Genomic DNA, 27,892 nt, shown 5'->3' with positions numbered 1-27,892 from the left:
ATAACCACTGCTGACCTCAATCTCGACTCATTCATCTTAAGAGACATTAACATGGACTTTATGTCACTAACCTTATACTTGCTTTCTTCTCAAGGTAACTGTTGCTCAGACTGATTCAATATCTTCCTCTTTGACCTCCTAGTTATGCAATAACATTTTCTTCAGCATTTAAAGACACACACACACACACACACACACACACACACACACACACACACACACACAGCAATTTTCCATGCCTGGTCCTGTCTCAACATACAGTGTGGCCCAGCTGAGATATTTAGTCCCTTATACCTATGTCTTGTTAGAACATCCTTCCCCCAGGACTTGTATATCTCTTTTGTATCTATTTTGGGCTGTGGACTTAGTGCCATTCTATAGAATAGATATTGCTTGCATTTTCAAAATGTCAATCTCTAAAACAAAACCGACAGTGGGGGAATGGTAGGTTTTTGTTCTTTTAATATATAAAATAATTTAACAAATAAGTCATTTCACATATCTGACACAAAACTACACATAAAGGCAACACAAATCCAACACTCACAGAATGTTTTTTTAAATATTGTTCCCTGCAAAAATCTTTGATGTAAACAATACCAGTTATGCAATCATACCTTCTCCATTACATTTGCTTTGGTAATGGAGATCTAATTACAGTTATAATTTGTGTGTTTGTGTGTTGTTACTGTGTACTTTATATGTCCTAATCAGACAGATTAATATCATGTCCCAAGTAAAAACATGCCACACATTTCCAGAAACCCAAGAGATCTAAAGGAGAGCCTGGGTTACAGATTCTGTGTAACTGCCATGCGTTATTCATGGCCACGTTGATCATGTAACTAACCAAACCCAAGGACCGTTTCTTACTTCTTAATCCCACCCTGTATCTGGAAATAATTTGATCCATTTTAGCTACACCTTTCCTGCATTTCTCATATAAGTTCACAATGGATGGTTGGCTCACCTGGGGGGATGCTTTACCGTTGGCTACACAGCTTATTTCACTCACTGGTTCTATGCCTACAGCGTTTGAACACAGACTAATAAAGCTGTCACCATGCCAATGGAATAAAAATATCTCATCATTTTCTTCTACCCTGAAATTAAAATGCCCCCTCTTCATCTTTTTCATATGTTCCACATTCATAAGTGGACATTTTTCCATTCTGTTTTCACGAATCGATCCTGTAGCCTTCACTCCCTTCTTCTTCAAAGCTGACATCAGTTTAACACTTGTAAAGAAGCTTTCAAAGCACAAGTGATAGGGATAGTGACCTTTCTCCAAAAGAACATCAGCAAAACTCATTATTAGATTGCCACCTAGCCCAAGGTCCAGCTCCTTATCTGTTTCCACAGCTGAATATTCTTGGTAAGGCTCAAACCAAACCAGATAGCCTTGTGTAGTTGTACCACACCAAATTTTATATCCAATTCTAAGAGGCTTTCCATTCAGAAATTGGTCACTATCAAAGCATTCACACATTGACTTGTCAAAACAATAGTATTCCTCTAGGCGGGGGGCATACAAGAGGAAATTTTTATTCATTTGCTTTATGAGAGGTCTCAATATTGAAAACTTATCTTTTTGATGTAGGTGGCTATTACCTGCAAAATGCAGGTATGAGAAAATTAATTCAAATCTGTCTCTTCTAATAGCATTTCTCACCAGAGTCTGATCAGAATCAGAGATTTCCCAATACATCCCCATTCTGGGATGCATTACAAATCCACTCCAGAGCAGGACACCAAACACACACCACATTTCCTGCAATGTGACTTCCAGGTTGACATTTTTCTGAGAAGCATAATTATTGGTTTCATTGAATTATTGGTTTCATTGAATTCAATTAAGTTGAATGTTTCATCATCAAAAAATAATTCAAAGAGCTCTACTGGGTTTAACTTCTCACTTTTGAGACTCAAAAGTCCAGAATCCAGTGCTGACCAGCTTGGAAAGTTGGGCTTAATGTCTCTTTTCGTCTAGCTCTTCTCAGGCATGTTGGATGCCTTTAGCTTTCTCTCAGGCTGCACCTCAGGGTCACTGTCTTCCTCTGCCTCTGAATCATCAGAAAATGCAAGGCCTTGGAGCAGCTCACTCACTCGAGATTTGTCTTTTTCCCTCGCCGGCCATGTACTGCAAGGACGCAATGTGCATCTTGGCCTAGGAGTCACAGGGTGGGTGGTAGCTCCCAACAGTGTTTAAATTTGAAATTGTCTTTTCAGTGGGGGAAGTAGCACTACCAGGAATGTGGGGTGCACAATCTCTGGGGAAGTAAAAAAAAAAGAACATATGCTACAAACAAAACAAAACAAAAAACAAAGCACCCCAAATCTTTCTTCTACATGCGATAAATACAAAGTAGAACTGCTTTCAGAGGAACTCTACTTCCTACTCTGTATTTCCCCTGGAAAGGCTTGCTGCTCTCAGCATTCTGACTTCTCCCCATCTTGCACTCACCCCTCATGTCCTTACCAATTGTGGAGTTGTGTTTGAGAAGCTGGCTCTTGGAGCACAGCCCTCCCTGCCTCTGTCCTGAAGGAGCAGGATGCAGACCTTCTATACTGCTTTTGGCATGTGTTGTGCTGGGAGGGCCTCTCGGGGAGGCACTCTTTCATTCTGAGCCTAGTTGATCTAAGCTTCTTATCAAGGCTAGCTTCTGTCAGCCAGCCTTGAGATTTCCAGAACTATCTGTCCCATTTGTGTCCCTGTTCTCTCTCAACTTGGATACGCTCTTGTGTCAGCTGATCATTTACCAGGTTTCACAGCTCTCAGGATTTCTGAGCAAGGAAGGACTGATAATCCCTTAGCTTTTCTTTTTTTTTTTTTCTTTTCTTTTCTTTGGAGCTGGGGACTGATCCCAGGGCCTTGCGCTTGCTAGGCAAACGCTCTACCACTGAGCTAAATCCCCAACCCCTCACCCCTTAGCTTTACAGTCATCTGATAGATACATGTCTCTGAGGAGAGACAGAGAAGAAACTCAAATTCATTGCAGTTGGACTAATTTGTGTGGGATCTACAAGGAAGCAAGCTAACATTAAGATGAAAAGTATTATTTCATTATACTTATACAATTATGACACAATTAAAGTTATTTATTATTATAGTATGAGTGTACCATACTGCTTGTGTGGAAGTCAAAGTCAACTTAGCAAAGTCATTTTATCTTTACTTCCTTGTGGCTTCAGTGCTTACTCTTTACCTGCTACCAAGTCAGCTCCACATTTCATTTGTTATTCTATGCTTTGGGGGAGGAAGCACATGAATACCAGGTTAATGTATGGCAGTCCAAAGACAACTTTTGGGAGTTGGTTCTCTCCTTCCATCATGGGACCCTGGGCTGAAACTCAGACTTGATTGGCATGTACTCTTAATTGCTGAGCCATCTTGCTGGCTTTCTGCTCTTAAGCTTCTTCTTCTTCTTCTTCTTCTTTTTAAAATTAACTTGAGTATTTCTTATTTACATTTCAAGTGTTATTCCCTTTCCCTGTTTACAGGCCAACATACCCCTCCCCTTCTATATGGATGTTCTCCTCCCCATCCTCCCCCCATTGCCGCCCTCCCCCCAACAATCACGTTCACTGGGGGTTCAGTCTTAGCAGGACCCAGGGCTTCCCCTTCCACTGGTGATCTTACTAGGATATTCATTGCTACCTATGAGGTCAGAGTCCAGGGTCAGTCCATGTGTAGTCTTTAGGTAGTGGCTTAGTCCCTGGAAGCTCTGGTTGGTTGGCATTGTTGTTCATATAGGGTCTCGAGCCCCTTCAAGCTTTCCAATTCTTTCTCTGATTCCTTCAACGGGGGTCCTGTTCTCAGTTCAGTGGTTTGCTGCTGGCATTCACCTCTGTATTTGCTGTATTCTGTCTGTGTCTCTCAGGAGAGATCTACATCCGGCTCCTGTCTGCCTGCACTTCTTTGCTTCATCCATCTTGTCTAATTGGGTGGCTGTATATGTATGGGCCACATGTGGGGCAGGCTCTGAATGGGTGTTCCTTCTGTCTCTGTTTTAATCTTTGCCTCTCTATTCTCTGCCAAGGGTATTCTTGTTCCCCTTTTAAAGAAGGAGTGAAGCATTCACATTTTGATCATCCGTCTTGAGTTTCATTTGTTCTAGGCATCTAGGGTAATTCAAGCATTTGGGCTAATAGCCACTTATCAATGAGTGCATACCATGTGTGTTTTTCTGTGATTGGGTTACCTCACTCAGGATGATATTTTCCAGTTCCAACCATTTGCCTACAAATTTTATAAAGTCATTGTATTTGATGGCTGAGTAATATTCCATTGTGTAGATGTACCACATTTTCTGTATCCATTCCTCTCTTGAAGGGCATCTGGGTTCTTTCCAGCTTCTGGCTATTATAAATAAGGCTGCTGTGAACATAGTGGAGCACGTGTCTTTTTTATATGTTGGGGCATCTTTTGGGTATATGCCCAAGAGAGGTATAGCTGGATCCTCAGGCAGTTCAATGTACAATTTTCAGAGAAACCTCCAGACTGATTTCCAGAATGGTTGTACCAGTCTGCAATCCCACCAACAATGGAGGAGTGTTCCTCCCTCTCCACATCCTCGCCAGCATTTGCTGTCACCTGAGTTTTTGATCTTAGCCATTCTCACTGGTGTGAGGTGAAAACAGAGGGTCGTTTTGATTTGCATTTCCCTTATGACTAAAGATGTTGAACATTTCTTTAGGTGTTTCTCAGCCATTCGGCATTCTTCAGCTGTGAATTCTTTGTTTAGCTCTGAACCCCATTTTTTAATAGGGTTATTTGTCTCCCTGCGGTCTAACTTCTTGAGTTTTTTGTATATTTTGGATATAAGGCTTCCATCTGTTGTAGGATAGGTAAAGACCTTTTCCCAATCTGTTGGTTGCCCTTTTGTCCTAACCAGAGTGTTCTTTGCATTACAGAAGCTTTGCAGTTTTATGAGATCCCATTTGTCGATTCTTGATCTTAGAGCATAAGCCATTGGTGTTTTGTTCAGGAAATTTTTTCCAGTGCCCATGTGTTCGAGATGCTGCCCTAATTTTTCTTCTATTAGTTTGCATGTATCTGGTTTGATGTGGAGGTCCTTGATCCACTTGGACTTAAGCTTTGTACGGGGTGATAAGCATGGATCAATCTGCATTCTTCTACATGTTGACCTCCAGTTGAACCAGCACCATTTGCTGAAAATGCTATCTTTTTTCCATTTGATGGTTTTGGCTCCTTTGTCAAAAATCAAGTGCCCTTAGGTGTGTGGGTTCATTTCTGGGTCTTCAATTCTGTTCCATTGGTCTATCTGTCTGTCTCTATACCAATACCATGCAGTTTTTATCACTATTGCTCTGTAATACTGCTTGAGTTCAGGGATAGTGATTCCCCCTGAAGTCCTTTTATTGTTGAGGATAGTTTTAGCTATCCTGGGTTTTTTGTTATTCCAGATGAATTTGCAAATTGTTCTAACTCTTTTTAATCCTGCCAATCCATGAGCATGGGAGATCTTTCCATATTCTGAGGTCTTCTTCAATTTCTTTCTTCAGAGTCTTGAAGTTCTTATTGTACAGATCTTTTACTTGCTTGGTTAAAGTCACACCGAGGTACTTTATATTATTTGGTACTATTATGAAGGGTGTCCTTTCCCTAATTTCGTTCTCGGCTTGTTTCTCTTTTCTGTAGAAGGAGGCTACTGATTTAATTGAGTTAATTTTATACCCAGCCACTTTGCTGAAGGTGTTTATCAGCTTTAGTAGTTCTCTGGTGGAACTTTTGGATCATTTAAATATACTATCATATCATCTGCAAATAGTGATATTTTGACTTCTTCTTTTCTGATCTGTATCCCCTTGACCTCCTTTTGTTGTCTGATTACTCTGGCTAGAACTTCGAGAACTATATTGAATAAGTAGGGAGAGAGTGGGCAGCCTTGTCTAGTCCCTGATTTTAGTGGGATTGCTTCAAGTTTCTCTCTATTTAGTTTAATGTTAGCAACTGGTTTGCTGTATATGGCTTTTACTATGTTTAGGTATGGGCCATGAATTCTTATTCTTTCCAGGACTTTTATCATGAAGGGGTGTTGAATTTTGTCAAATGCTTTCTCAACATCTAATGAAATGATCATGTGGTTTTGTTCTTCCAGTTTGTTTATACAATGGATCACGTTGATGGTTTTCCGTATATTAAACCATCCCTGCATGCCTGGGATGAAGTCTACTTGATTATGGTGGATGATTGTTTTGATGTGCTCTTCAATTCGGTTTGCCAGAGTTTTATTGAGAATTTTTGCGTCAATATTCGTAAGGGAAATTGGTCTGAAGTTCTCTTTCTTTGTTAGGTCTTTGTGTGGTTTAGGTATAAGAGTAATTGTGGCTTCATGGAAGGAATTCGGTAGTGCTCCATCTGTTTCTATTTTGTGGAATAGGTTGGATAATATTGGTATGAGGTCTTCTATGAAGGTCTGATAGAATTCTGCACTAAACCCGTCTGGACCTGGGCTCTTTTTGTTTGGGAGACCTTTAATGACTGCTTCTATTTCCTTAGGAGTTATGGGGTTGTTTAACTGGTTTATCTGTCCTGATTTAACTTCGGTACCTGGTATCTGTCTAGGAAATTGTCCATTTCCTGCAGATTTTCAAGTTTTGTTGAATATAGGCTTTTATAGTAAGATCTGATGATTTTTTGAATTTCCTCTGAATCTGTAGTTATGTCTCCCTTTTCATTTCTGATTTTGTTAATTTGGACACACTCTCTGTGTCGTCTTGTTAGTCTGGCTAAGGATTTATCTATCTTGTTGATTTTCTCTAAGAACCAACTTTTGGTTCTGTTGATTCTTTCTATGGTCCTTTTTGTTTCTACTTGGGTGATTTCAGCTCTGAGTTTGATTATTTCCTGCCTTCTACTCCTCCTGGGTGTATTTGCTTCTTTTTGTTCTAGAGCTTTTAGGTGTGCTGTCAAGCTGCTGACATATGCTCTTTCCTGTTTCTTTCTGCAGGCACTCAGAGCTATGAGTTTTCCTCTTAGCACAGCTTTCATTGTGTCCCATTAGTTTGGGTATGTTCTACCTTCATTTTCATTAAATTCTAAAAAGTCTTTAATTTTTTTCTTTATTTCTTCCTTGAGCAGGTTATCATTGAGTAGTGCATTGTTCAACTTCCACATATATGTGGGCGTTCTACCCTTACTGTTATTGAAGACCAGCTTTAGGCCGTGGTGGTCTGATAGCACGCATGGGATTATTTCTATCTTTCTGTACCTGTTGAGGCCCGTTTTTTGACCAATTATATGGTCAATTTTGGAGAAAGTACCATTAGGAGCTGAGAAGAAGGTATATCCTTTTGCTTTAGGATAGAATGTTCTATAAATATCTGTTAAGTCCATTTGGTTCATGACTTCTCTTCGTCTGTCTACTTCTCTGTTTAATTTCTGTTTCCATGATCTGTCCATTGATGAGAGTGGGGTGTTGAAATCTCCTACTATTATTGTGTGGGGTGCAATGTGTGTTTTGAGATTTAGTAAGGTTTCTTTTACGTATGTAGGTGCCCTTGTATTTGGGGCATAGATATTTAGGATTGAGAGTTCATCTTGGTGGATTTTTCCTTTGATGAATATGAAGTGTCCTTCCTTATCTTTTTTGATGACCTTTAGTTGAAAATTGATTTTATTTGATATTAGAATGGCTACTCCAGCTTGCTTCTTCCGACCATTTGCTTGGAAAGTTGTTTTCCAGCCTTTTACTCTGAGGTAATGTCTGTCTTTGTCTCTGAGGTGTGTTTCCTGTAGGCAGCAGAACGCAGGGTCCTCGTTGCGTATCCAGTTTGTTAATCTATGTCTTTTTATTGGGGAGTTGAGGCCACTGATGTTGAGAGATATTAAGGAATAGTGATTATTGCTTCCTGTTATATTCATATTTGGATATGAGGTTATGTTTGTGTGCTTTTCTTCTCTTTGTTTTGTTGCCAAGACGATTAGTTTCTTGCTTCTTCTAGGTTATAGCTTGCCTCCTTATGTTGGGCTTTACCATTTATTATCCTTTGTAGTGCTGGATTTGTAGAAAGATATTGTATAAATTTGGTTTTGTCATGGAATATCTTGGTTTCTCCATCTATGTTAATTGAGAGTTTTGCAGGATACAGTAACCTGGGCTGGCATTTGTGTTCTCTTAGGGTCTGTATGACATCTGTCCAGGATCTTCTGGCTTTCATAGTCTCTGGCGAAAAGTCTGGTGTGATTCTGATAGGTCTGCCTTTATATGTTACTTGACCTTTTTCCCTTACTGCTTTTAATATTCTTTCTTTATTTTGTGCATTTGGTGTTTTGACTATTATGTGTCGGGAGGAGTTTCTTTTCTGGTCCAATCTATTTGGAGTTCTGTAGGCTTCTTGTATGCCTATGGGTATCTCTTTCTTTTGGGTAGGGGAGTTTTCTTCTATGATTTTGTTGAAGATATTTACTGATCCTTTGAGCTGGGAGTCTTCACTCTCTTCTATACCTATTATCCTTAGGTTTGATCTTCTCATTGAGTCCTGGATTTCCTGTATGTTTTGGACCAGTAGCTTTTTCCCGCTTTACATTATCTTTGACAGTTGAGTCGATGATTTCTATGGAATCTTCTGCTCCTGAGTTTCTCTCTTCTATCTCTTGTATTCTGTTGGTGAAGCTTGTATCTACAGCTCCTTGTCTCTTCTTTTGGTTTTCTATATCCAGGGTTGTTTCCATGTGTTCTTTCTTGATTGCTTCTATTTCCATTTTTAATTCCTTCAACTGTTTGTGTTTTCCTGGAATTCTTTCAGGGAATTTTGTGATTCCTCTCTGTAGGCTTCTACTTGTTTATTTATGTTTTCCTGTGTTTCTCTCAGGGAGTTCTTCACGTCTTTCTTGAAGTCTTCCAGCATCATGATCAAATATTATTTTGAAACTAGATCTTGCTTTTCTGATGTGTTTGGATATTCCGTGTTTGCTTTGGTGGGAGAATTGTGCTCCCATGATGCCATGTAGTCTTGGTTTCTGTTGCTTGGATTCCTGCGTTTGCCTCTTGCCATCAGATTATCTCTAGTATTACTTTGTTCTTCTATTTCTGACAGTGGCTAGACTGTCCTGTAAGCCTGTGTGTCAGGGGTGCTGTAGACCTGTTTTCCTGTTTTCTTTCAGCCAGTTATGGGAACAGAGTGTTCTGCTTTCGGGCGTGTAGTTTTTCCTATCTACAGGTCTTCAACTGTTCCTGTGAGCCTGTGTCCTGAGTTCACAAGGCAGCTCGCTTGGGGCAGGAAGGTTTGTCTTACCTGTGGTGCCGAGACTCATGTTTGCTCATGGGGTGCTTCCTACGAGCTCTCCTTGGGGGCAGCAACCAGGAAGATCTGCGCTGCCCTTTCCGGGAGCTTCCGTGCACCAGGGTTCCAAATGGCATTTGGTGTTTTCCTCTGGAATCAGTAATGCGGGCATAGTGTAGTCTCTTCTGGTTTCCCAGGCGTGTCTGCCTCTCTGAAGGTTTAGCTCTCCCTCTCAAGGGATTTGGGTGCAGAGAACTGTTTATCTGGTCGGTCCTTTCAGGTTCCGGCGGTGTCTCAGACGCAGGGGACCTGCTGCTGTTGTGCCCTTATCCAAGGGAACCCAGAGGCCGTATACAGTTTCCTCTTGGGCCATGGATGTGGGCAGGGGTGGGCAGTGTTGGTGGTCTCTTCCGCTCTGCAGTCTCAGGAATGCCCACCTGTCCAGGCAGTGAGGTCTCTCTCCCACGGGGTTTGGGAGCAGCGACTGCTCTTAAGCTTTTTATTGTATTTTAAAAATTATGTGTGTGAGTGTGTGTGTGTGTGTGTGTGTGTGTGTGTGTGTGTGTGTGTGTGTGATGTATATGTGAGTTCAAGTGCCAAAGGAGGCCAGATGTATCAGAACCCCTGGAGCTTCAGTTACAAGGAATTGTAAGCCACCCAAAGTGGGTGCTGGGGACTAGACTTGCGTCCTTTGAAAGAGCAGCAGCAAGGACTCTTAACTACTGAATCATTTCAACAGCCCCTGCTGCTTTTTAAATAAAAAAAAACATTTTTGACACATAACCTCACTCTGTAGCACAGGTTGGCCTGGAACTTACTATGTATCCTAGACTGAGCTTGAAATAAAGGCAATCCTATTTTCTTGCCCCAGCTTTCCGAGTCCTGGGATTGTAAGTGTGAGCCACCACACCTGTTTCCATACTTATCCTATGATACTATGAATTCCATCATGACATTGAAGCCTTTCAATGCTGAGATCTAACCTCCAAGACCTATGGTGCATTAAGGCCAGTATGCTGAGGTCAGGCTCCTCTCACCAAGTTGTTGAGAAGATAATTGCTTCCCTGGAAGCCAACCATCTGCCTGGGATCTGATCCTTCTCTTTCAGTGTTAGGAGGATGTGTGTTGCATCCACGTATGTTCCCAACCAACACTTATGAAATAAGTAACTGCCACGATTAATTTTTTCCATATCATATTTCCTTATGATTCGTCCCTGTCTATCCTAGGTTCTTTCACAACTCTGACAGATCCTTCTCAATTGCCGTATCAGTTTCATTCTTATCTAAAGTCTGTCTTTTGGTTTCTCCATTTTCACTTCCATGAAAATACATGGAACAAGTGATCAAGCAGGACAGTACTAGGAGGTGGTGGAGGTAACTACTGCCTGGAACCTTTGCAGTGGTTCCATACTGACGGGACATCCTTGTACATGGGTCTTATGACCATAGCAGAAAGATACCCAGTCTGCGTTCTTCCAGGGGAGCAGGCTTTGGCTTACTGGTTTTCTGCTTCCATTCAATATCCTATGTCTGCAGGATCTGAACCACTCAGGACATGAACACTTACCTATTGGGTATTCTTGAGTTCTTCCCCGTTTGTACCATTTCTTCAAAAGGGTCCAGCTCTAAATTAACAAAACCATCATTAGTCACATTTTTCTGTTAAAACAATACATTAATTATTATCCCATAAGCTACAATTAAATGAACAATTATTCCATAAATTCATTAAAGACAACAATCTCTCAGAGCATTGAATAAATGTTTTAAATGAAAACAAGCCAAAAATATCAACATATATCTCAGGATTGCATGTTTGCAATCCTAGAAAATGTAGCACAGGGGCTGGGTGTGATGATGCATGTCTTTAATCCCAGCATGCAGGAGGCCATGGAGGGCAGATCTCTGTGAGTGTGAGGCCAGGCTAGTCTATACAGTGAGTTCCAGGCCGGCCAAGGCTACATAGTGAGACCCTGTTTCAAAACAAACCAATTAAAAGAATACACCTGTCCCCACCAAAGAGAAGAAAATGTAGCACAGCATGAGAAGGTAACAAGAAAGGTCAACTAAGGTACCAGAGCAAGTAGAAAGAGGTCCCAACAAGGCACTGCACACTCAAGGGACATTAGACGTGGACTGTGTAGTGTTCTCAGGAAGGAGAACTTCCTGTGGGGTGAAACGATCAGGCAGAGGCACCTAAGGGGCTTCTTTGAAGTATGAAAGGATTTGTGAAAGCATAATGCTATCTGGAACCAGGGTGGGAATGAAAAGGATGTAAAGAAGTCACCAAGGCAGTGAGTATATAAGGATAGTAACTGTGGTCACAGGGACAATTAAGAAAAAGAGATGGGGAGAGAGGAGGAGAAGAGGAGACGGAGGGAGGGAGAGAAGCCGTGGGAGGACAAGATGGCAGGTGATGTTAAGATTCTGCTCTGTGTATTTACAGGTTGTTATTAATGTTCTCAAGGGATGGATAATACCGGGCTTTGTATGTTTAAGTGGGTAATTATATCTTACCAATTGGATCTAAGATTATTGTGTTTTGTGTTCTTTTATGTGAGGGTTTGAGTGTAGGAAAGTGTGCGGCTGGGCTGTGTTTCTGCCAAGATATCTAGCAGATATCTTGGGACACCCCAGTGTGGACCCAGTGGGGTAAAAGACTGTTACTCTTTATTATTTTTATATTTTTACAACAGATGGCGCACCAAGGTGATGGGCAAGAATCCACTAGTAATCCTGAGAGTTGAGAGAAAGTTTTTATTTTCTAAGTAAGAGGAGGCTGGCGCCATGTTAAGTCATGTGATATCTTAAGCTGGGGAATTCAAACAAAGAAATGGGGAAGTAGCCTGGCCTAGCAGGCTGTAGGTCCCCTGCTGTGTGATAAATAATGGCAGATCAGAGAGTCAGAGATTAAAAGCTGCTTTTTAAAGAAAGTTGTTTAGAAAGTCTTTCAGGATACTCATATTCTTTTTAACGTGGGCTCCACGGGAATTTTGGGTTGAAATCCTAGTTAGACAAGCTACTTCTTAATTACAGGTATTATTAAAAGGTGATTGAGTTTGTTTTTAAAAAGAAGAGAGTAAAGGGATTACCTGAATCAGGTGGGGATTTTCATCCACGGTTCAGAACTTAGATAGGGAAAAATTAGTCACTAACTCTAGGTAGAGAGTGGTGATGAAATTTCTGTAACACCAAGGAGAGTGAATGCAGGCATATATTTTAGAAGTTATTAAGGTTAAAGAAAAATCTGTGGCTCCGGGTAGAGAGCTTAACAGATGGATATATTTTGGGTTAAATTCCCGAGTTTTAAGTTGTTTATTGGTATTAGAATTGATAGAAGGTGTTTAAGTTTGTTTTAAGGAGAGTAAACAGATTACCCGAATCACGTGGAGATTTTCATCTATGGTTCCGAACTTAGATAGGGAAAAATTACTCACTAACTCCAAGTAGAGAGTTGTGATGAAATGTCTGTAACACTGAAAGACCCTCAGAGAGAATCTTCCTCTCAGGAGGGAGATCCTCAAGCCCAATGACCAGTCCGAGTCCACAGGCTGCAATCTGCAAGAGGGTTTATTTTGGGGCACACAGGTACCTGCGGGCGTCCCAGTCAGCTCGAGAGGACTGGCGTGCCTAGCAGAACCAGGGACAGGTTTTTATAGGGTATTGGGGAGCAGAAGCAGGCTTACAGAAGCAGATGCATGGTTGGTGGATTCAAGTGAGGTGCGGATGTATGGTTACACCCAATTGGCTATTTGAAATATATTTAAATGAGGTTGCCACACAGCAAGAGAATACGTGTAGGTTGGGGCGTCCGGAATGTCAGGGGCTAGGGGCTTATCTCTTGTTAGGTGGCCCATAAAGCAATATCAATAATTTAGACTGGTTTCTGTATTTTGTTTTCTTTTATGGTCTGTTTCGTCTAAGTGATGGGTCAGCTTGTCCCACAAAGCTTGGGCACATCTAAACTTTCCCAGGCTTATTTTAGTTCTGAGTCTGTGTATCTAAAAACTTACTTTTTATTTCTATAGTTGAGGGCCTTGGGCTTGTACAATTCCCTTTCTGGGAAGGGGTCTTTCAACACCACGGAGAGTGAATGCAGGCATATATTTTAGAAGTTATTAAGGTTAAAGAAAAATCTGTGGCTCCGGGTAGAGAGCTTAACAGATTGAGATATTTTGGGCTAAAGTCCTGGTTTGATGTGCTGCTTATTGATACTGGAATTGATAAAAGGTATTTGGTTTGTTTTATGAATTACACTGCTAAAGGCCATATGGCTCGTTGATGCTGGCTAGCGAGGGTTTGTGGTTACTTTTGATATATACCACAACAGGAAGCTCGAATTCTCTTAACGTGGGCTCCACGGGAACTTTGGGATAATTTCCTGATATCACAGAGTACAAAAGCCTATCATGCTCATTGTTTAGCTTACTTCCTTTTTTAAAAAACTGTTTAATATTCGTGATGGGTGTGACTTTGAGTTTTATGATTATATTATTACTCTGGGAGAGAGTGCAAGATACAAGCTTTTCTGGTTTCAGACTAAGGAACACAATATTTTGGGAGAAAGATTTTGTCTTTGTGTTTTTAAAACCTGTGATTAGGGGGCTGGGGATTTAGCTCAGTGGTAGAGCGCTTACCTAGGAAGCGCAAGGCCCTGGGTTCGGTCCCCAGCTCCGAAAAAAAGAACAAAAAACAAAAACAAACAAACAAAAAAAACCTGTGATTAGGCTCTGGAAACCTCACAAAGTCATACTGATCAGATTTGATAGAGATAGACTGCCTGAAAAATTTATTCAGGAGAATCAAACAAAAAGATATCTTCTTTCTAAACTTTTGTCTTCAGAGTTGTATTTTACAGAATGTGCCTACTTGGAATCCTGGTCTCAAGGACTTTCAGCTGGGTCCAGTCAGGACACATCCTGCTACAGCATTTGCTTCATTCTTCCTACCCCCTACCCCTAAGGATAACTCAACGCCCATGTACAGCTTGAAGAAGTTATGGAGGAGTCGTCACCCCAATTCCCTGGACTTTGGGGGGGCTGAAAATGGTTATTCTAAACTAGTTTTTATGAGGAATTAAAAATTAGTTGTAATTTAACAGGGAGGAATTAGCTAGATTGAATTGTACAGTCATAATCTCATTTGGTAACTAAGCTGAAATCATATCTTTGCTTTGGTATAGAATTTATTTGTCAAAAGAGTTTAAAAGTACAAGGTTTAGAGCCTGTCCTTCTATTGTTGTCATTACAAACTTCTGAGTTGCTTACACCTGTGAGTTAAGATTCAAATAGCAAAGTCATGGCTCTGAGTTTGTGACAGTACTTTCAAGATAAAATTTAGGATATGGAGACAACAGTCCAGATTGTCTTATATAGGGAGATGCTTTTCAAAAACGTCAGAAATCCACAAAATTTGAGATTTAAGGTTATTTATCTTTTGTTGAGACATATCTGCTCCTAAAAGTTACCCTTTGGTGGATTTAATGAAGAATGTGAACATCTCTACCTCCAGGTGAGGCAATACTTTGTGGCTAGGCAGCCACTACACAAAACTGTTTCATCTGCAGACTAATACTGTCCAGAAAAGGACAAATTATGCAGAATAGTTGACTGATAAACTCTGCCAAGACAGAGTGATCAGCCCTTCAGAATCTGCATTTCAAGAGTCTGTCAGTTGATTTTGGGCCAGAAGGCTAAAGACTTGTGCTCACATGTTGCTAACAGGGGACTGTGCTAGTGGAGATTTGTCTCTACAACCTCTCAGTTCTGGAAGCCGTGTTAGGCTTCCTTTGTGTGTAGATATTTGGTCATTCCCAGATTTCTGACGGGGTTGAAGATGTTAAATAGCCTATCAGGCTGTTTAACTCTAAATATACATATTTTATTGGATAGTTATCAGATAGTATACAAGCTAGCCAAGATATAGATTTTAAGCCTTTCTTAAGCTGGAATGGAATGTTCTGTTTAACTGATATAGTAATGGACTGGGTGTTGAGTATATTGTATGCTTTATAAATTGTAAAATGGTAATTGTACTCAATATATAAGTGAAAAGGCTTTTTAACTGGGCAAAAAGGGTGAAATGTTTGCCCTGAAGTTACTGTATTTTGATGCTAATTCCACTGCCCCAAGGACAGTTGCCTAGTCACGTACTCAGGACTCAGGTACAGTACAGGTGAGGGGCAGGTACAGGATAGAAGGAGGCCTGTCATTGGAGGAGAAGGAAGGATGGGCTGGAGAGAAGTTTGAAGGAAGAGGAGGAAACTAAGGGAGAGAGGAGGAGAAGAGGAGACGGAGAGAGGGGAGAAGCCATGGCAGGTGATGTTAAGATTCTGCTCTGTGAAAAATGCTATGTTCAGAATTATAGACAGTGTTGAAAAATACAACACTACTTTATGTTTATATCTGAAATGTATACAATGTACATGAGAATAAAGTTGACTATTGACTGAAAAAAAAAGATTCTGCTCTGTGTATTTACAGGTTGTTATTAATGTTCTCAAGGGATGGATAGTACCGGGCTTTGTATGTTTAAGTGGGCAATTATATCTTACCAATTGGATCTAAAAAAGAAAGAAAAAGAGATGACATGACTGGGAAGGGTGCAAACTGGCAAGGTCTATGATAGGTCTGCAGTAGAAGCCAGGATGAAGATACAACAACCTGTAGCCAAGGAGGGTTGGGGTTAAACATCGGAAGAGAAACACAAGTGGAATCAGCCACAGTCTGTCCTTATTACACTCATGACCTCCTGCTGAGCTGAGTTCCCATAGAGCCTCTTCTGAACCAAATGGCATGACTCTTCTGAAGCAAAGGCCTGGCCTGTTCCTTCCCTGGTTTTTACCAGAGGCTAAAAGAAAAAGAAAAATGGATGAAGAGCTAAAGGTGATGTGGTTGTTGACAAGAATGTTCATAAGTGAATGCTTGATCATAACAAAGTGGAACTACCTGAGAGGAATTAACTAGTGGCTCTCAACCTTTCTAAGGCTATGATATGGCCATTTAATAGTTTATCGTGCTGTGGTGACTCCCAAAGTTATTTTTATTGCTATGTCCTAACTGCAACTTGGCTACTGTTATGTTCATGCTGTAAATATTTTTGAGATAGAGGATGTCAGAAGGGTCATGATCCAGAGGTTGAGAACCAATGAATTAGGAGATTGGAGTACATGTAGCCTTGTTGGAGGAAGTCCAGATATAGAACTCTCAGCTACTTCTTCAGTACCATGTCTGCCTACATGTCATCATGCTCCCCACCATGATAACAATAGACTGTCCTCTAAAACTGTAAGCAAGTCCCAATTAAATGCTTTCTTTTAAAAGCAAAAAGTTGCTGTGGTAATGGTGTCTCTTCATAGCAACAGAACACTAAGAGAGAAGTTGGTATCAGGGAGCTCAGGGTATTGCTATGATAGGCCTAACCATGCTGTGTTGGTGGAATATAGACTTTGGATTGGGAAGGCAGTTGAGTGCTTTAAGCAGGGCTTAATGGTTATACTACTAGGAACATGGAAGGTAGTAGTGCTAAGAGAAATTTAGGTTATGATGACCGAGCTCAAGACATTTCAGAAGAGAAGATATTAGTGTCTGATATTTCTTATGATACTTTGGTGAAGACTGTGCTCATGTCTACTTTCTGCTCATGTTTAAAAAAAAAAATGCCGGAGGCATTGTCAGAGAGCTTTCACAACAGTCTAGTGTTGACTGTTGTGTGGCTGTTAGCAATCACTCTTGTGTAGATCTGTTAAAAAAAAAAAAGAGCAAACTGGCAAAGAAAAATACAGGATGTATACTTTGAAAAGAAAAGGATGTATAATGGAGCTAACCCCAGTACCCAAGAAGAAAAAAAAATTAAAGAAAAGCCTTATCTTAAAGGGAGTGGTGGCTTCAGGGTAAAACCCCACCCAACTAAGCTTCCAACTTGTGAAAAGGAATCAAAGAAAAGCGCAAGCAGGAAACCATTGAAAGCAAAAAGCTGGTGGATATGTATTTGAACAAGGGGCCACATGGTTCTGCTTTTAGAGTCAAGGATTCAAGAAGAGGGTTAGGGAATCTTCCTCTGTGACTAAGGACAACAGTTGAGGCCAGGTATTTGTCAGGGGTGTCCCTGTACCATAGCCCAGAAAGGTCATTGCATGAAACCTGGATTTCATTGGAGACCCCAAAATGTTGGAGATGTCAGAGCTGAGGGATACCTGTCAAGAAGAGCTGCAGAGTGGGTGTGGAGGGGGGGGGGTTGCAGTCAATGAAGTTGAAAGGAGTTGGAGATCTAAAGAGCACTTTGACATCATACACAGAAATGCAGCTTGGAGTTTGCCTTGATGGTTTCCAGTCCTGTTTTGGTCCAGTATTTTCTCACTATGCTCCTTTTCCTCTCCTTTAGAATGGTAATGTGTATTCTGTGCCATTGGAAGCTGGAAGTATGTGATCTGACCTTCAATTTTGGTTTTCTAATGGTTACAGTTAAGAGATTGTCTTGTGTCTCAGAGGAGACTTCGAACTTTGGACTTTTAAATTATATTGAGACTATTATAGATTGTGTGGATTTTTAAAGTTGGACTGAAAGAAGTTTTTGTATTATGTTATGGCTACAAGCCTATAGGGGCCAGGGAATGGAATGTGTTGGTTTGAATCCTCCACAGGCTCATAGATTTGAATGGTTGGTCATTGACACTACTTGGGAAGGTTTGGGAGATGGGTCCCTGTTGAAGTAGGTGTGGTCTTATTGGAGGAAGTGTGTCACTAGGGGTGAACTTTAGAGTTTCAGTAGCCCAAGCCAGTCCCAGAGTCTCTTTCTGCTCTCTGCAGTTCCAGATGTAAACTCTCAACTACTTCCCCAGCATTATGTCTGTCTGTGTGCATTGTGTCTTTCTGTGTCTGCTATGCTCCCTGACATGATGACAATAAACTAAACCTCTGAAACTCTAAGCAATCCCAACTAAATGTTTTCCTTTGTAGGAGCTGCCATGGCCATGGTGTCTCTTTACAGCAATAGAACACAGACGAAGATGATATTAAAGATGAACATTGTAAACCTGTAGTGCCAGCCACTCTGGGGATGAGCCACTTATGTTGAGCACTGGCACATTCCACTGCCATTCGGGGCTGAGCAAACACTGGGTCCCTGACAGTGACAGCCCACACAACAGCAACACTGTCCCACCTGGTACAGGGCTTTGGAGTGTCCTGCTAGAGTAACCCCGCACCAATATACAGGTCTACTGCATCTGTAATGGGATGTCTGAGACTGTTATGAAATAATACCAAAACAAAGAAAATAACTTAAGACTGCTATCTAGAAGAAAAGCTTGCAAAGAGTAAAGACATTGTCACAAACATGGACTTGACACAACTGTTTCGTTCAATATGATCCTGCTGTGGTTGAAGACATAACATCAAAGATGAAACAAGGAGTTCTGAGGCTCTTTCTAATAGATTTGGATCTCTGGTAAATGTAGGGAGTTGCAAATTTTTCATTCATAAATATTATTTAAAATATTGCATTATCTATATTATTTTAAAATTATATTATAATAATTATTTTGGTGGTTGCTTATAGTTCTTCCTCTTTATTTGATACTGTCTCCAAAGGTCTACCATGTGGCTTTTCATTAACCTCATGACTTTTGTTTCATGTTCTTATTTATACTCTTCCCCTTGCTTGAAAAGGGAACACTAAGTATCCAGTCCTTCCCAGACTGGATGTAGACTCTGATAGGTCTAGTGAGTTTCAAGATGGAGTAATTTCTGTTTATCTCATCACTACCCATCCCGAAGGGCACACAGACTATCCTGGTACTATACAGCTTCCCTCTTTTATTTCTTTTAAAAATTACTTCTTTTGGGGTTGGGGATTTAGCTCAGTGGTAGAGCACTTGCCTAGCAAGCGCAAGGCCCTGGGTTCGGTCCCAGCTCCAAAAAAAAAAAAAAAAAAAAAAAAAAAAGAAAAAGAAAAAAATTACTTCTTTTACCTTTTGAGATGTTATAATCTTACCATATTCTGTCCCTTTCCTTCCTCCAAACTGTCTCATATACCCCCTTTCTCTCATTTAAATTTATGAACTAGTTTTTCATTAATTGTTTTCACATGCATATGTGTATATATCTACATACATATGCATTCCTAAATATAACCTGCTTAGTCTGTATAATGTTACTTTCTGTATGTCTTTCAACCCTGACCATTGATATTGGCAAGCTTTCCTTAAGAAGCATTACCTCTTTTTACTGTCTCCTTCCCCTTTATCAACATATCATTTGCCTAGAAATCTATATTGGTTTCTTTAGTCTCTTGTAGCAGGGCACAAGACAGGTTTAAAAAATATATATTCCCTCACTGTTCTGGAGTCTAGAAATCTAAAATCAAAATCAAGGAATCAGCAGATGCCATCCGGGCCATGCTCTCTTGGAAAACCTTAGGAGAGCATCTTCCTTCCTTCTTTTCTTAGCTTCAGGATGTTATCAATAATCCTTGTGTTTTAGCTACTTATAGAAGTTACATATTATCACTGGCTCTGTCATCCCAGGCATCCTCCCTGTGTATCTACAACCTTTACATAAAGACATTAGTCATAGGGTTTAGGCTCATTTAACATGGTATGACTGCCTCTTAACTTCATTATATCTCCAATGAGATCATTTTCAAGTCAGGCCATTTTCATGGGATCCTACAATTAGGACTTACCATATCTTTTGAGGGGACAAAATTCAACTCATATGTTAGCCCAGCTTCAGTTAAATTTTGGTTTGTTTGGTCTTTTATAATTTGATTCAATATTAGCATTTATATTCTGTGCATACACACCTGTATGCTCTGACTTTCTTGGACTTCTATATTATTCCTTCTTAATTTCAATCATTGATTATACATTGGTGCAAAGTCTAACTACTTTGTCATTTCCTCACATATAATATCAAAACATTTACAGTCTGTAATAAATATTTTAAAAAATACATATCACTTTTTTATATCCATGTTATATTACATTTATAGCAATTGGGTTGTATTTGAAGTATGTATAAGTAGGTTGTATTTACAGACAGGTAAACTTGTTGATAACAATATGAGGTATGAGGTCCGATGTGATTAACAAGAAGTCATAGAAAAGCAGAGAAGACAATATCATAAAAACAATGCCTTGAGAGAACAAATGGAACAAAAGACTTACATGGGAAAGAATCACTACATCTATCTCGCTTTGTGCCTCTTTCTTACAGGATATGACCATGTAAAGCATGCTGCTCTAGAACTTGCAGTGACCCTCCTGCCTCCACTTCCCAAGTGCAGGAATTATAGATGCACGCCATGAAGCCTGGCTGAATGGAGAGTTTTATACCACCCTTTTTGCCCCTAAACCTTGAGATCTGAATGTGCCTCTAAGACATGGCACAAAATAAGACTGAAGCCATCAGCACAGGGTCTTTGGATGATGAACATATATGGTTTGTGATAGTCTGAGACAAAGAGAACATGAAGCCACCTCCTTAAAGGCTTTCAGGCTGAGAGAGTGGGCGAAGAGAAAGGAGACAAACAGGTCAAGGGAAGGGAGGATCACCACCAAGTTCCCATAAACCTGGACGGCAGCTCACCTAGAGTCTAGGTGAATTAGACTCAGGCACTGCTGCACTATCTCTGGAACTTTCCTCCTGGAGACAGGTTACTCCATGAGGAACACATCCTATAAAGAGAGAAGGCTTTTGTGAGACACCATTGCCTTGGGGAGTTCCCTGTGTTTGGATCCACTCTTCCAAGTCTTCTGTTTTTAAAGCATCTAAACCAAGACATTCTGAAGCGTGGCTGTTGCTCACTCACAAAACGGAGTAGGAGCGAGAGATTTGGCAGTGTACTTTACTCACATATGTAAGTCAAACTCATCAATAAGAAAGAAGGGAAGAAGAAGCTGCTATTGCATGCTGCCTTTGGTCAATCCTCACACAAGACCTGTTCTTGTGGTATAAATCAAACATGTAGTAGACTCAGAGGCCTACATTTTAGAGCTAGCTCTGAGTCTGTTGGTATTGGGCAAATCATTTAAACTGACTTTGGTTCTCCTATTAGTTGAAGTTGTTGAGTAAGAACATGTTATAAACATGGGCTGGTGAGATGGCTCAGTGGTTAAAAGTACTTGCTACCAAGTCTCAGAACCTGATTTTGATCTCTGGGATCTACGTGGTGGAAGGTGAGAATTGATCCCCATAATTTCCCCTTTGGCCTATCCACACTTGCCAAGGAATGTGCACAAACACTCCCCCGACCCCAAGAATTCACAAATGAATTCAGTTTTGTAATTTTGTATAACTTTTAAAAATTGCTTAGACATGGAAATTGACAAAACCATAGAATTTGCATCTGTCAAAACCATAATCTTTTTTATAGATTTATTTATTTATTATATATAAGTACACTGTAGCTCTCTTCAAACACACCAGAAGAGGGCATCAGATGGTTGTGAGCCACCATGTGGTTGCTAAGATTTGAAACTCAGGACCTCTGGAAGAGCAGTCTGTGCTCTTAACCACTGAGCTATCTCTCCAGCCCTCTTATAGTTATAAAAGGAGTAAGCAATGGATATTTAATGAATAGCATGGTAGCTAACATGAAGAACAAATTCTATGCTTGAGTATCATATATTATTATTAACATATCAAAAGAATGTCTCAGTATGTTGCCCAGGCTGGTCTTGAAGTTCTGGGCATCAGCTAGCTTTTGTAGTATATGGATATAAACCCAGCACTTAGAAGGTGGCAACAGAAGAGGTAAGAGTTCAAGGTCATTCTTGACTACATAGTGAGCTTGAGGCTCACACAGGCTACATGAGACCCTTTCTTACTGTCGCCACCCTCTTCCCAGAAAAGGTGGGAATAAAGCTCAGTTGGTAGAGTGCTCTCTAGCATATACAAAGCCCTGGGTTTGATTACCAGCACAGTATAAAAAATATATAACAGAGGGGGCAGGAAGATGGCTCAGTGGGTAAAGGTACTTGCTGCCAAACCCATGAACCTGAATTTGATTCCCAGAACTCACATAGTGGAAGGAAAGAATTGAATCCTGAAATTTGTCTTCTGATCTTCATACTCATGCCATGGCTCCTGTGAGCATGCAAACACACACGTACATGGTGGTGTATATCTCTAATCCCAGCACTTGAGAGGTAGGTGAATTGTTAGCTCAAGTCCATCGTGGTCTACATAGTGAGTTCCAAGCCAGCCATCACTACATAATGAGACCCTGACTCAAAAAATAAATAAACAACCCCCCCAACCAAAACAATACCAACAGTAATTGCAACTTATGTACAGGCACACACGCACGCGCGCGCACACACACACACACACACACACACACACACACACACACACGCACACACACACTAAATAAATGTAGATGAAATTTTAATGTACAGATGATCTGTTTTAGAACAAATGAAAAACAACAAAAATAAAATGAAGCAAAACAAAACAAAAACCAAGAAAGAAACCCTGGGTTCCAGTGACCTCTCCCAGCTCCTGTGGGACTATGGGCATGAGTTTCTATTTTATGTGTCACTAATTTCATACTCAAAATTGTTAAGTATATCTCAAAATAGTTTGTTTTTAAACCGTTTTATTTTTTATTTGTGTGTCTGTGTGTGTTCGTACACAAGCACACAGCCTTGCACATAAAGGTCACACAGAGCATGCACATAGCACAATTTGCAAGGGTCGGTTCTCTTCTACCTTGTGGACCAACTTAGGTTGCCAGGCTGAGAGACAAGCATGTCCTCTGTGCCATCTCTTCAGCACTTAAATATTTTACACACACACACACACACACACGAGGACGGGTATAAATACCTTAATTACTTTGCATGCAAAAACCAAGAAGACCTTGTGGCTGGAGACAATCACAGCTCCTGCCAGGGTCCTCAGCAAACTCATTCTCTAGCCCTCACCTCTTGCATTCTGGGGAGCTGTGGAGGTTCATTTGTGCAGGGAGTGACCCCAGGCTGCAGGAACTGGAGACTCTGGTACTCCATAGAGGCTCCTTGATACTCTGTCACCACTAAGTGCATGTCCTGTTCCTGACCACAGAAAGTAGCCTAGAGACAAAAGATTCCCTTTGAAAAAGTACCCTGGTGGGAGCCAGAGATTTCCATAAGGGAGAAAGCACAGAATAAGTTCATCTATCCTCTAAAGGAGGAGCAAGAAGTGACACACATTCATATTAGCGCTGAAACTCACGCAGACAGGTCCTCCTCAGTATCTGGGGACTCAGAAGTCGAGGCAGGAAAGACAGAGAAAGGACCTATCCCCAGAAACACAATGACAGCGTGCCTGAGCTATCAGTAAAAATGTAATGAGACCTAGGGTCTGTACATTATCTCAAAATGTTGCCCACAGATTACAGAACAACTACAAAGGCTAAAACGATTCTCTAGAGAAAAAAGTCTGAAGAGCACTAGCATAAACTGTGAGTTAAAGACAAAATCATCCCCATGTGCCTCCTGAGAGGACCGATGAGAGGACACACTGCCTTCCATGGTAGACATTTAGCCAGAGTGTCCAACTCAGTTATCATACTAAGATTGTAAAAGCATGTCCTTGTTCTTCATAAATATATACTGAAGTACTGGGAGGTAAAGGGACATATTTACATTATTTGTCATCTGGTTCCAGGGGGCGGGGGGAGAAGTCTGCAAATTGTGCATATCTATGCACAAAAAATGAAATTTGGTTTGTACAGGAATATGGATAAGGGTACGTGGGGCACATCACGAAACCAGTGTTATCAAGAGCTAAATCTAGGTGAAGAGGATACCGTTTTGGTGGCCCCTCTCTAAATTCTGAATTACTTCAGAATGAGAGGGTAAGCATTAACAGATACACATTCCTACCCCAATACCCTTCCTATACTAGCTCGCACATTATTCTCCCTCCTGCTGCCCTGGGTCTCCATGTTCCCAGGCTAGATTCTCCAGTAATGTCGCTGCCTCATCACCTCTCTGCAGAGGATATGTTTGTATCTAGGCTTGGAGTTCTTTGGGTAGGATGATCAGGAATTGCTCCAGTACCAGCAACTCCAGGATCTGTTCTTTGTATGGGTTTCTGGCCTCAGCCATTGATGGCAGAGTTCCCAAAGCTGAGCCAGGGCTTCCCGGGGCCCAGGAGCCTCCTGGTAACAGAACTGCGAAATCGCAGGCCGTGAAGTTCCTGAGCATGCACCTTGCCTTCCTGTGAATTACCTGGCTGCTTCCAGGTGGGATCTTCCACCTTCACTGTCACAAGGCTGCCTTCAGGAGGAGAACCCGGCAAAACTTCATACATGTTGAACTTAGAAGCTGGTTCGGCTGTCTGAAGTCTGTGCTTCAGAAATGTATTTGTAAATGAACATCTACAGTATAAGAATTGAACAGAAAGTTAAAGTCAACTATGAAACATATTTTTATTTTTGTCTCCACTATGCTGTGCTCAAAGGCTAACCTTATGTATCAAAATCATGTTCTGAACACTAAGGGACTTGAGCCCAGAGGTAAGGGATATAACATGAGAGAAGAAAGGCTAACTAAGGCATGGTGCTGCATGCTTAAAAATCCTAGCATGCAGGAACAGATGCTAGCTAATGTGACTACATAGCAACTTCAAGGTCAGGCTTGGGTTAAATAAAGAGATTCTGTCTCAGTGATACTGAAAACAGCAAAATCTTCCAACTAAAGCAAGCAAACAAGCAAACAAAACAAAAACCAGAATGTTTGAATGTATTACACCTATGCTAGAGAGGAGGGATGTTTGACATTTGGAGAAGCCAGAGACCCATCTTGGCAGAAACACAGTGCAATTCAAAGGTCCATGCAGACCTGGTGTTGTTCTTCCACAATTTCCCATCAACAAATGACTTCTGTAGTGAGATCTTGCCATACCTCCCATAATTACTGTCTCAAATCTATGTTGGCCTGACTTGCTTTGATAAACTGAGTCTAATAGACATGACACCGAAAGAGGAAGTGCCCCTGCAGCTTTTAGGACACTGTCATAAGACAACCATTCTGTGAGGAAACTCAAGCTGGTCATGTAAAGGTCTCTTGGAATCAAGCCTCCTAGGCTAAACCCTAGCTGGGTCCAGAGCCTATATAATTTATATGCTAAATACAGCTATATGAGCAACCCCAAGTAGGACCCACAGTGGAACTGGCCAGTCAATCTGTAGGACCCTAACACACATTATTAGGGTTTTATTTTTATCCTTATAGAACAACGGATACCTGAAACAGTGGAGGCTCAGCAGGTCCCTTCTTACCCTCATCCCCCTTTCTCCTGTGATCTCAATCTCAGCACATCTGTTTCAAGGACATCTGCACACTTTTCTGGCTCCAAGTTTCCCTTCGACTCCAGGCCCACATTTTCCAGTGCCAGCAGGATGCCTCCACCTCACATCTCTCCTGCACTATCATTTCCACACATCTTGAAAGGAAGTCAGGATCATCTCACAGTGGGGTCCCTTATGTATTTCTCCACTCCTATTGAGGTCAAACCACTTTCCATGCAGTTAGGCTTAACATCAAGTCCCATATGGTCACTGAGTTCAGCTAATTATTCCTATGAATTATCTCTGAAGCTATCCCTTCCTTCCCATTTCCTTAGTTACCATGTTTACCCACTATTGCAATAGCTTTGTTTCTTATATCATCGATGTGCATTTCCTAAGGCACAATTTTAATCTTACTTCAATCAATTAGCACAAATCTCCTGTGTTAGTGTGAAATACATCTGTTTTCTTGCTTATAACTCCTAAAATCCTTTGGATGGGATAAGCTGTAAGTTAAATTGATAACCACCGAACAATTATTAACTAGGCCTATATAATAACATCTCTATCAAAATCCAAAAGGCAGGGTTTGTAGAGCTTCCACAGTTGTAGAATGATGCCTCCACAGAGGGCATAGAAGCACCATATCCCTTAATCTTAAACACAAGGACACCTTCTGCTTCACCTGTAACCTTTGCGGTATGCTTTATAATACATCAGCAAATGTTTCCTGAGTTCTGTGAGTTCTGAGCTCTGGGAGCAGTAAATCCCTGGTTTCCAGCCAATGGGTCAGAAGCATAGGTAAAATAAGCTAGAATTTATTTCAATTGATGTTGAAGTGGGAACCTGTTTTGTGTCTTGTATATAGAAGCCTCAACATATAGGAACCAGACATCTATACCCAATTAGAGAGTTGCAAATGGTCTTCAGAGAGGAAACATTGCTTGTTTGCTGGTGAGAACAAACCTCTACCATCTTTTGAGGTCAGGCGCGCGCGCGCGCACACACACACACACACACACACACACACACACACACACACACACACACACCCATCAGACCACAAGTTTTAGAAGCTTCTTCTTGGGCTAACTTCAAATTCCCAGAATCCAATTTTACCTGCGTCTTCCGTTTAGTTCACCACCAAGTATACTAAGCGCCTAATTATTTTCCACGTGTAAAGTTAATCCTACAATAAAAGAAGTTACTTTCTACCTACCAGAAAAACATGGGCTTCCCAATTCCTCGAATTCACTACAGGGTGACAGTTTTCCTTCCCACTTTGTTTTGGTCCATCCTTTTAATGTAAATTCCCGCTGACATATGACCTGCTCTGTACGTGCATAATCTTTTGTGGCCACCCTCAAACCTAATATACGAATGGGAAAACTGAGCCACACAGGTGGTAACCGGGTGTGCACCGGACTTCGTTCTCCAGCATTTATTGCAGATCACTGCATAGCCACTCCTGCTCCTGATAGACCTCTACATAGACTCTAGAATTGCAGCACACTCTGGTACCCCAAAAGACCAGTACACTTTTTGACTAATGTAATAGATGTACCTGTGGTGCATTAGCCAGGGTTCTAACGTGCCCAGATCTACGCTAAGACTATATGCCAGCGCCCAGCAGCGTAGCTGTGTCTATTAGCTACTTAAAAGTTTAGGGAATGTGGGCTACGAGGATGTGCAGCTCATGAAAAAAGCTGCTAAAAAGGAGCCAAGAGGTCAGAGCGCCACAGCCGGGCGTTACTTGCTGTTAGTCTCCGAGCAGAGACATGCAGCTCGGCTGGAAGGGGCCCAAAGGGATGAAGGATAGGGGGCACTTCCTGTAGACGGAGCTGGAGACCCAACGGCAACTTCCGGTTGTCGCTGTAGGAGCCTGGTGACAGTCTCTGGTGCACCGGTGGAGCGAGGTCGTGATTTTCCTGCCCCGCACCTCTCCTGGTAGTTTGAAGAGATCAAACACGCGCACATTTACGTAAAACATTTCAACAACAACAACAAACCATGGTATGTACCTGAGGGAGAGTTCTTACTTGACACACTTACTGGGTTCAGTCCCCAGCACCATGAGAAAAAAACTTTCCTAGACTGACATCCATAAAGACAAAGTTGAGTTGGCCTTTACAGGGTCTTGTGCAGTCAGTCAGATGGGTAAATAGCCAACAAAGCCCCAAGGTGAACATACAAGTTTTATATGCGTGCGAAAATCCAGGTAGCATCAATTCAAGAGTTAACCATATTTACATTTACTTCCTACATACTCGAATGGGAGATCATATGACAACCTGGAGTTGGTTCTCTCTTGCTATGTGGGTCCCAAGGATTGAACTCAGGTTGTCAGGCCTGGGCCAAGC

At 41.2% G+C, this 27,892-nt stretch overlaps 1 protein-coding gene and 1 long non-coding RNA gene across 5 annotated transcripts in view; one reads left to right on the top strand and one right to left on the bottom strand.

Annotated features, from left to right (window-relative positions):
* The window catches only part of LOC120097923 (uncharacterized), a 29,817-nt gene extending 14,107 nt beyond the window's left edge, over positions 1 to 15,710 (top strand). For all 3 annotated transcript variants that reach the window (XR_015641675.1, XR_015641676.1, XR_015641674.1), the window contains one exon: positions 14,095 to 15,710. This is a non-coding gene — a long non-coding RNA (uncharacterized LOC120097923). The remainder of the gene's footprint in view (positions 1 to 14,094) is intronic.
* Positions 446 to 27,369, bottom strand: Pgbd1 (piggyBac transposable element derived 1). Of its 2 annotated transcripts, none has more exons than XR_015641673.1 (4): positions 26,752 to 27,369; positions 24,472 to 24,620; positions 10,819 to 10,876; positions 446 to 2,270 (listed from the first exon to the last, which is right to left on the bottom strand). XR_015641673.1 is itself a non-coding variant. In XM_087591852.1 (4 exons), the coding sequence occupies exons 1-4, from the start codon at positions 27,105 to 27,107 to the stop codon at positions 2,168 to 2,170; spliced, it is 321 nt and encodes a 106-aa protein (XP_087447978.1). In that variant the 5' UTR covers positions 27,108 to 27,326; the 3' UTR covers positions 446 to 2,167. The 2 variants fall into 2 exon arrangements, 1 of the variants encoding a protein (XP_087447978.1); XM_087591852.1 differs by having other exon boundaries at positions 27,097 to 27,326.
* Between the last annotated feature and the right edge of the window lie 523 nt (positions 27,370 to 27,892).

Source organism: Rattus norvegicus, chromosome 17 (genome assembly GCF_021556685.1).
Source record: "Rattus norvegicus strain SHRSP/BbbUtx chromosome 17, alternate assembly SHRSP_T2T, whole genome shotgun sequence".
Lineage (NCBI taxonomy): Eukaryota > Metazoa > Chordata > Mammalia > Rodentia > Muridae > Rattus > Rattus norvegicus.
This window is presented reverse-complemented; position numbering and strand designations above follow the sequence as displayed.

What these genes read in the sequence shown, in the direction of transcription:
- Pgbd1 (XM_087591852.1), bottom strand. An exon ending in TCCCACCTGGAAGCAGCCAG is followed by an intron (nt 10,877 to 24,471) that starts GTAATTCACAGG and finishes TTGTTAATTTAG; the next exon opens with AGCTGGACCCTTTTGAAGAA. An exon ending in AACTCAAGAATACCCAATAG is followed by an intron (nt 2,271 to 10,818) that starts GTAAGTGTTCAT and finishes TTACTTCCCCAG; the next exon opens with AGATTGTGCACCCCACATTC.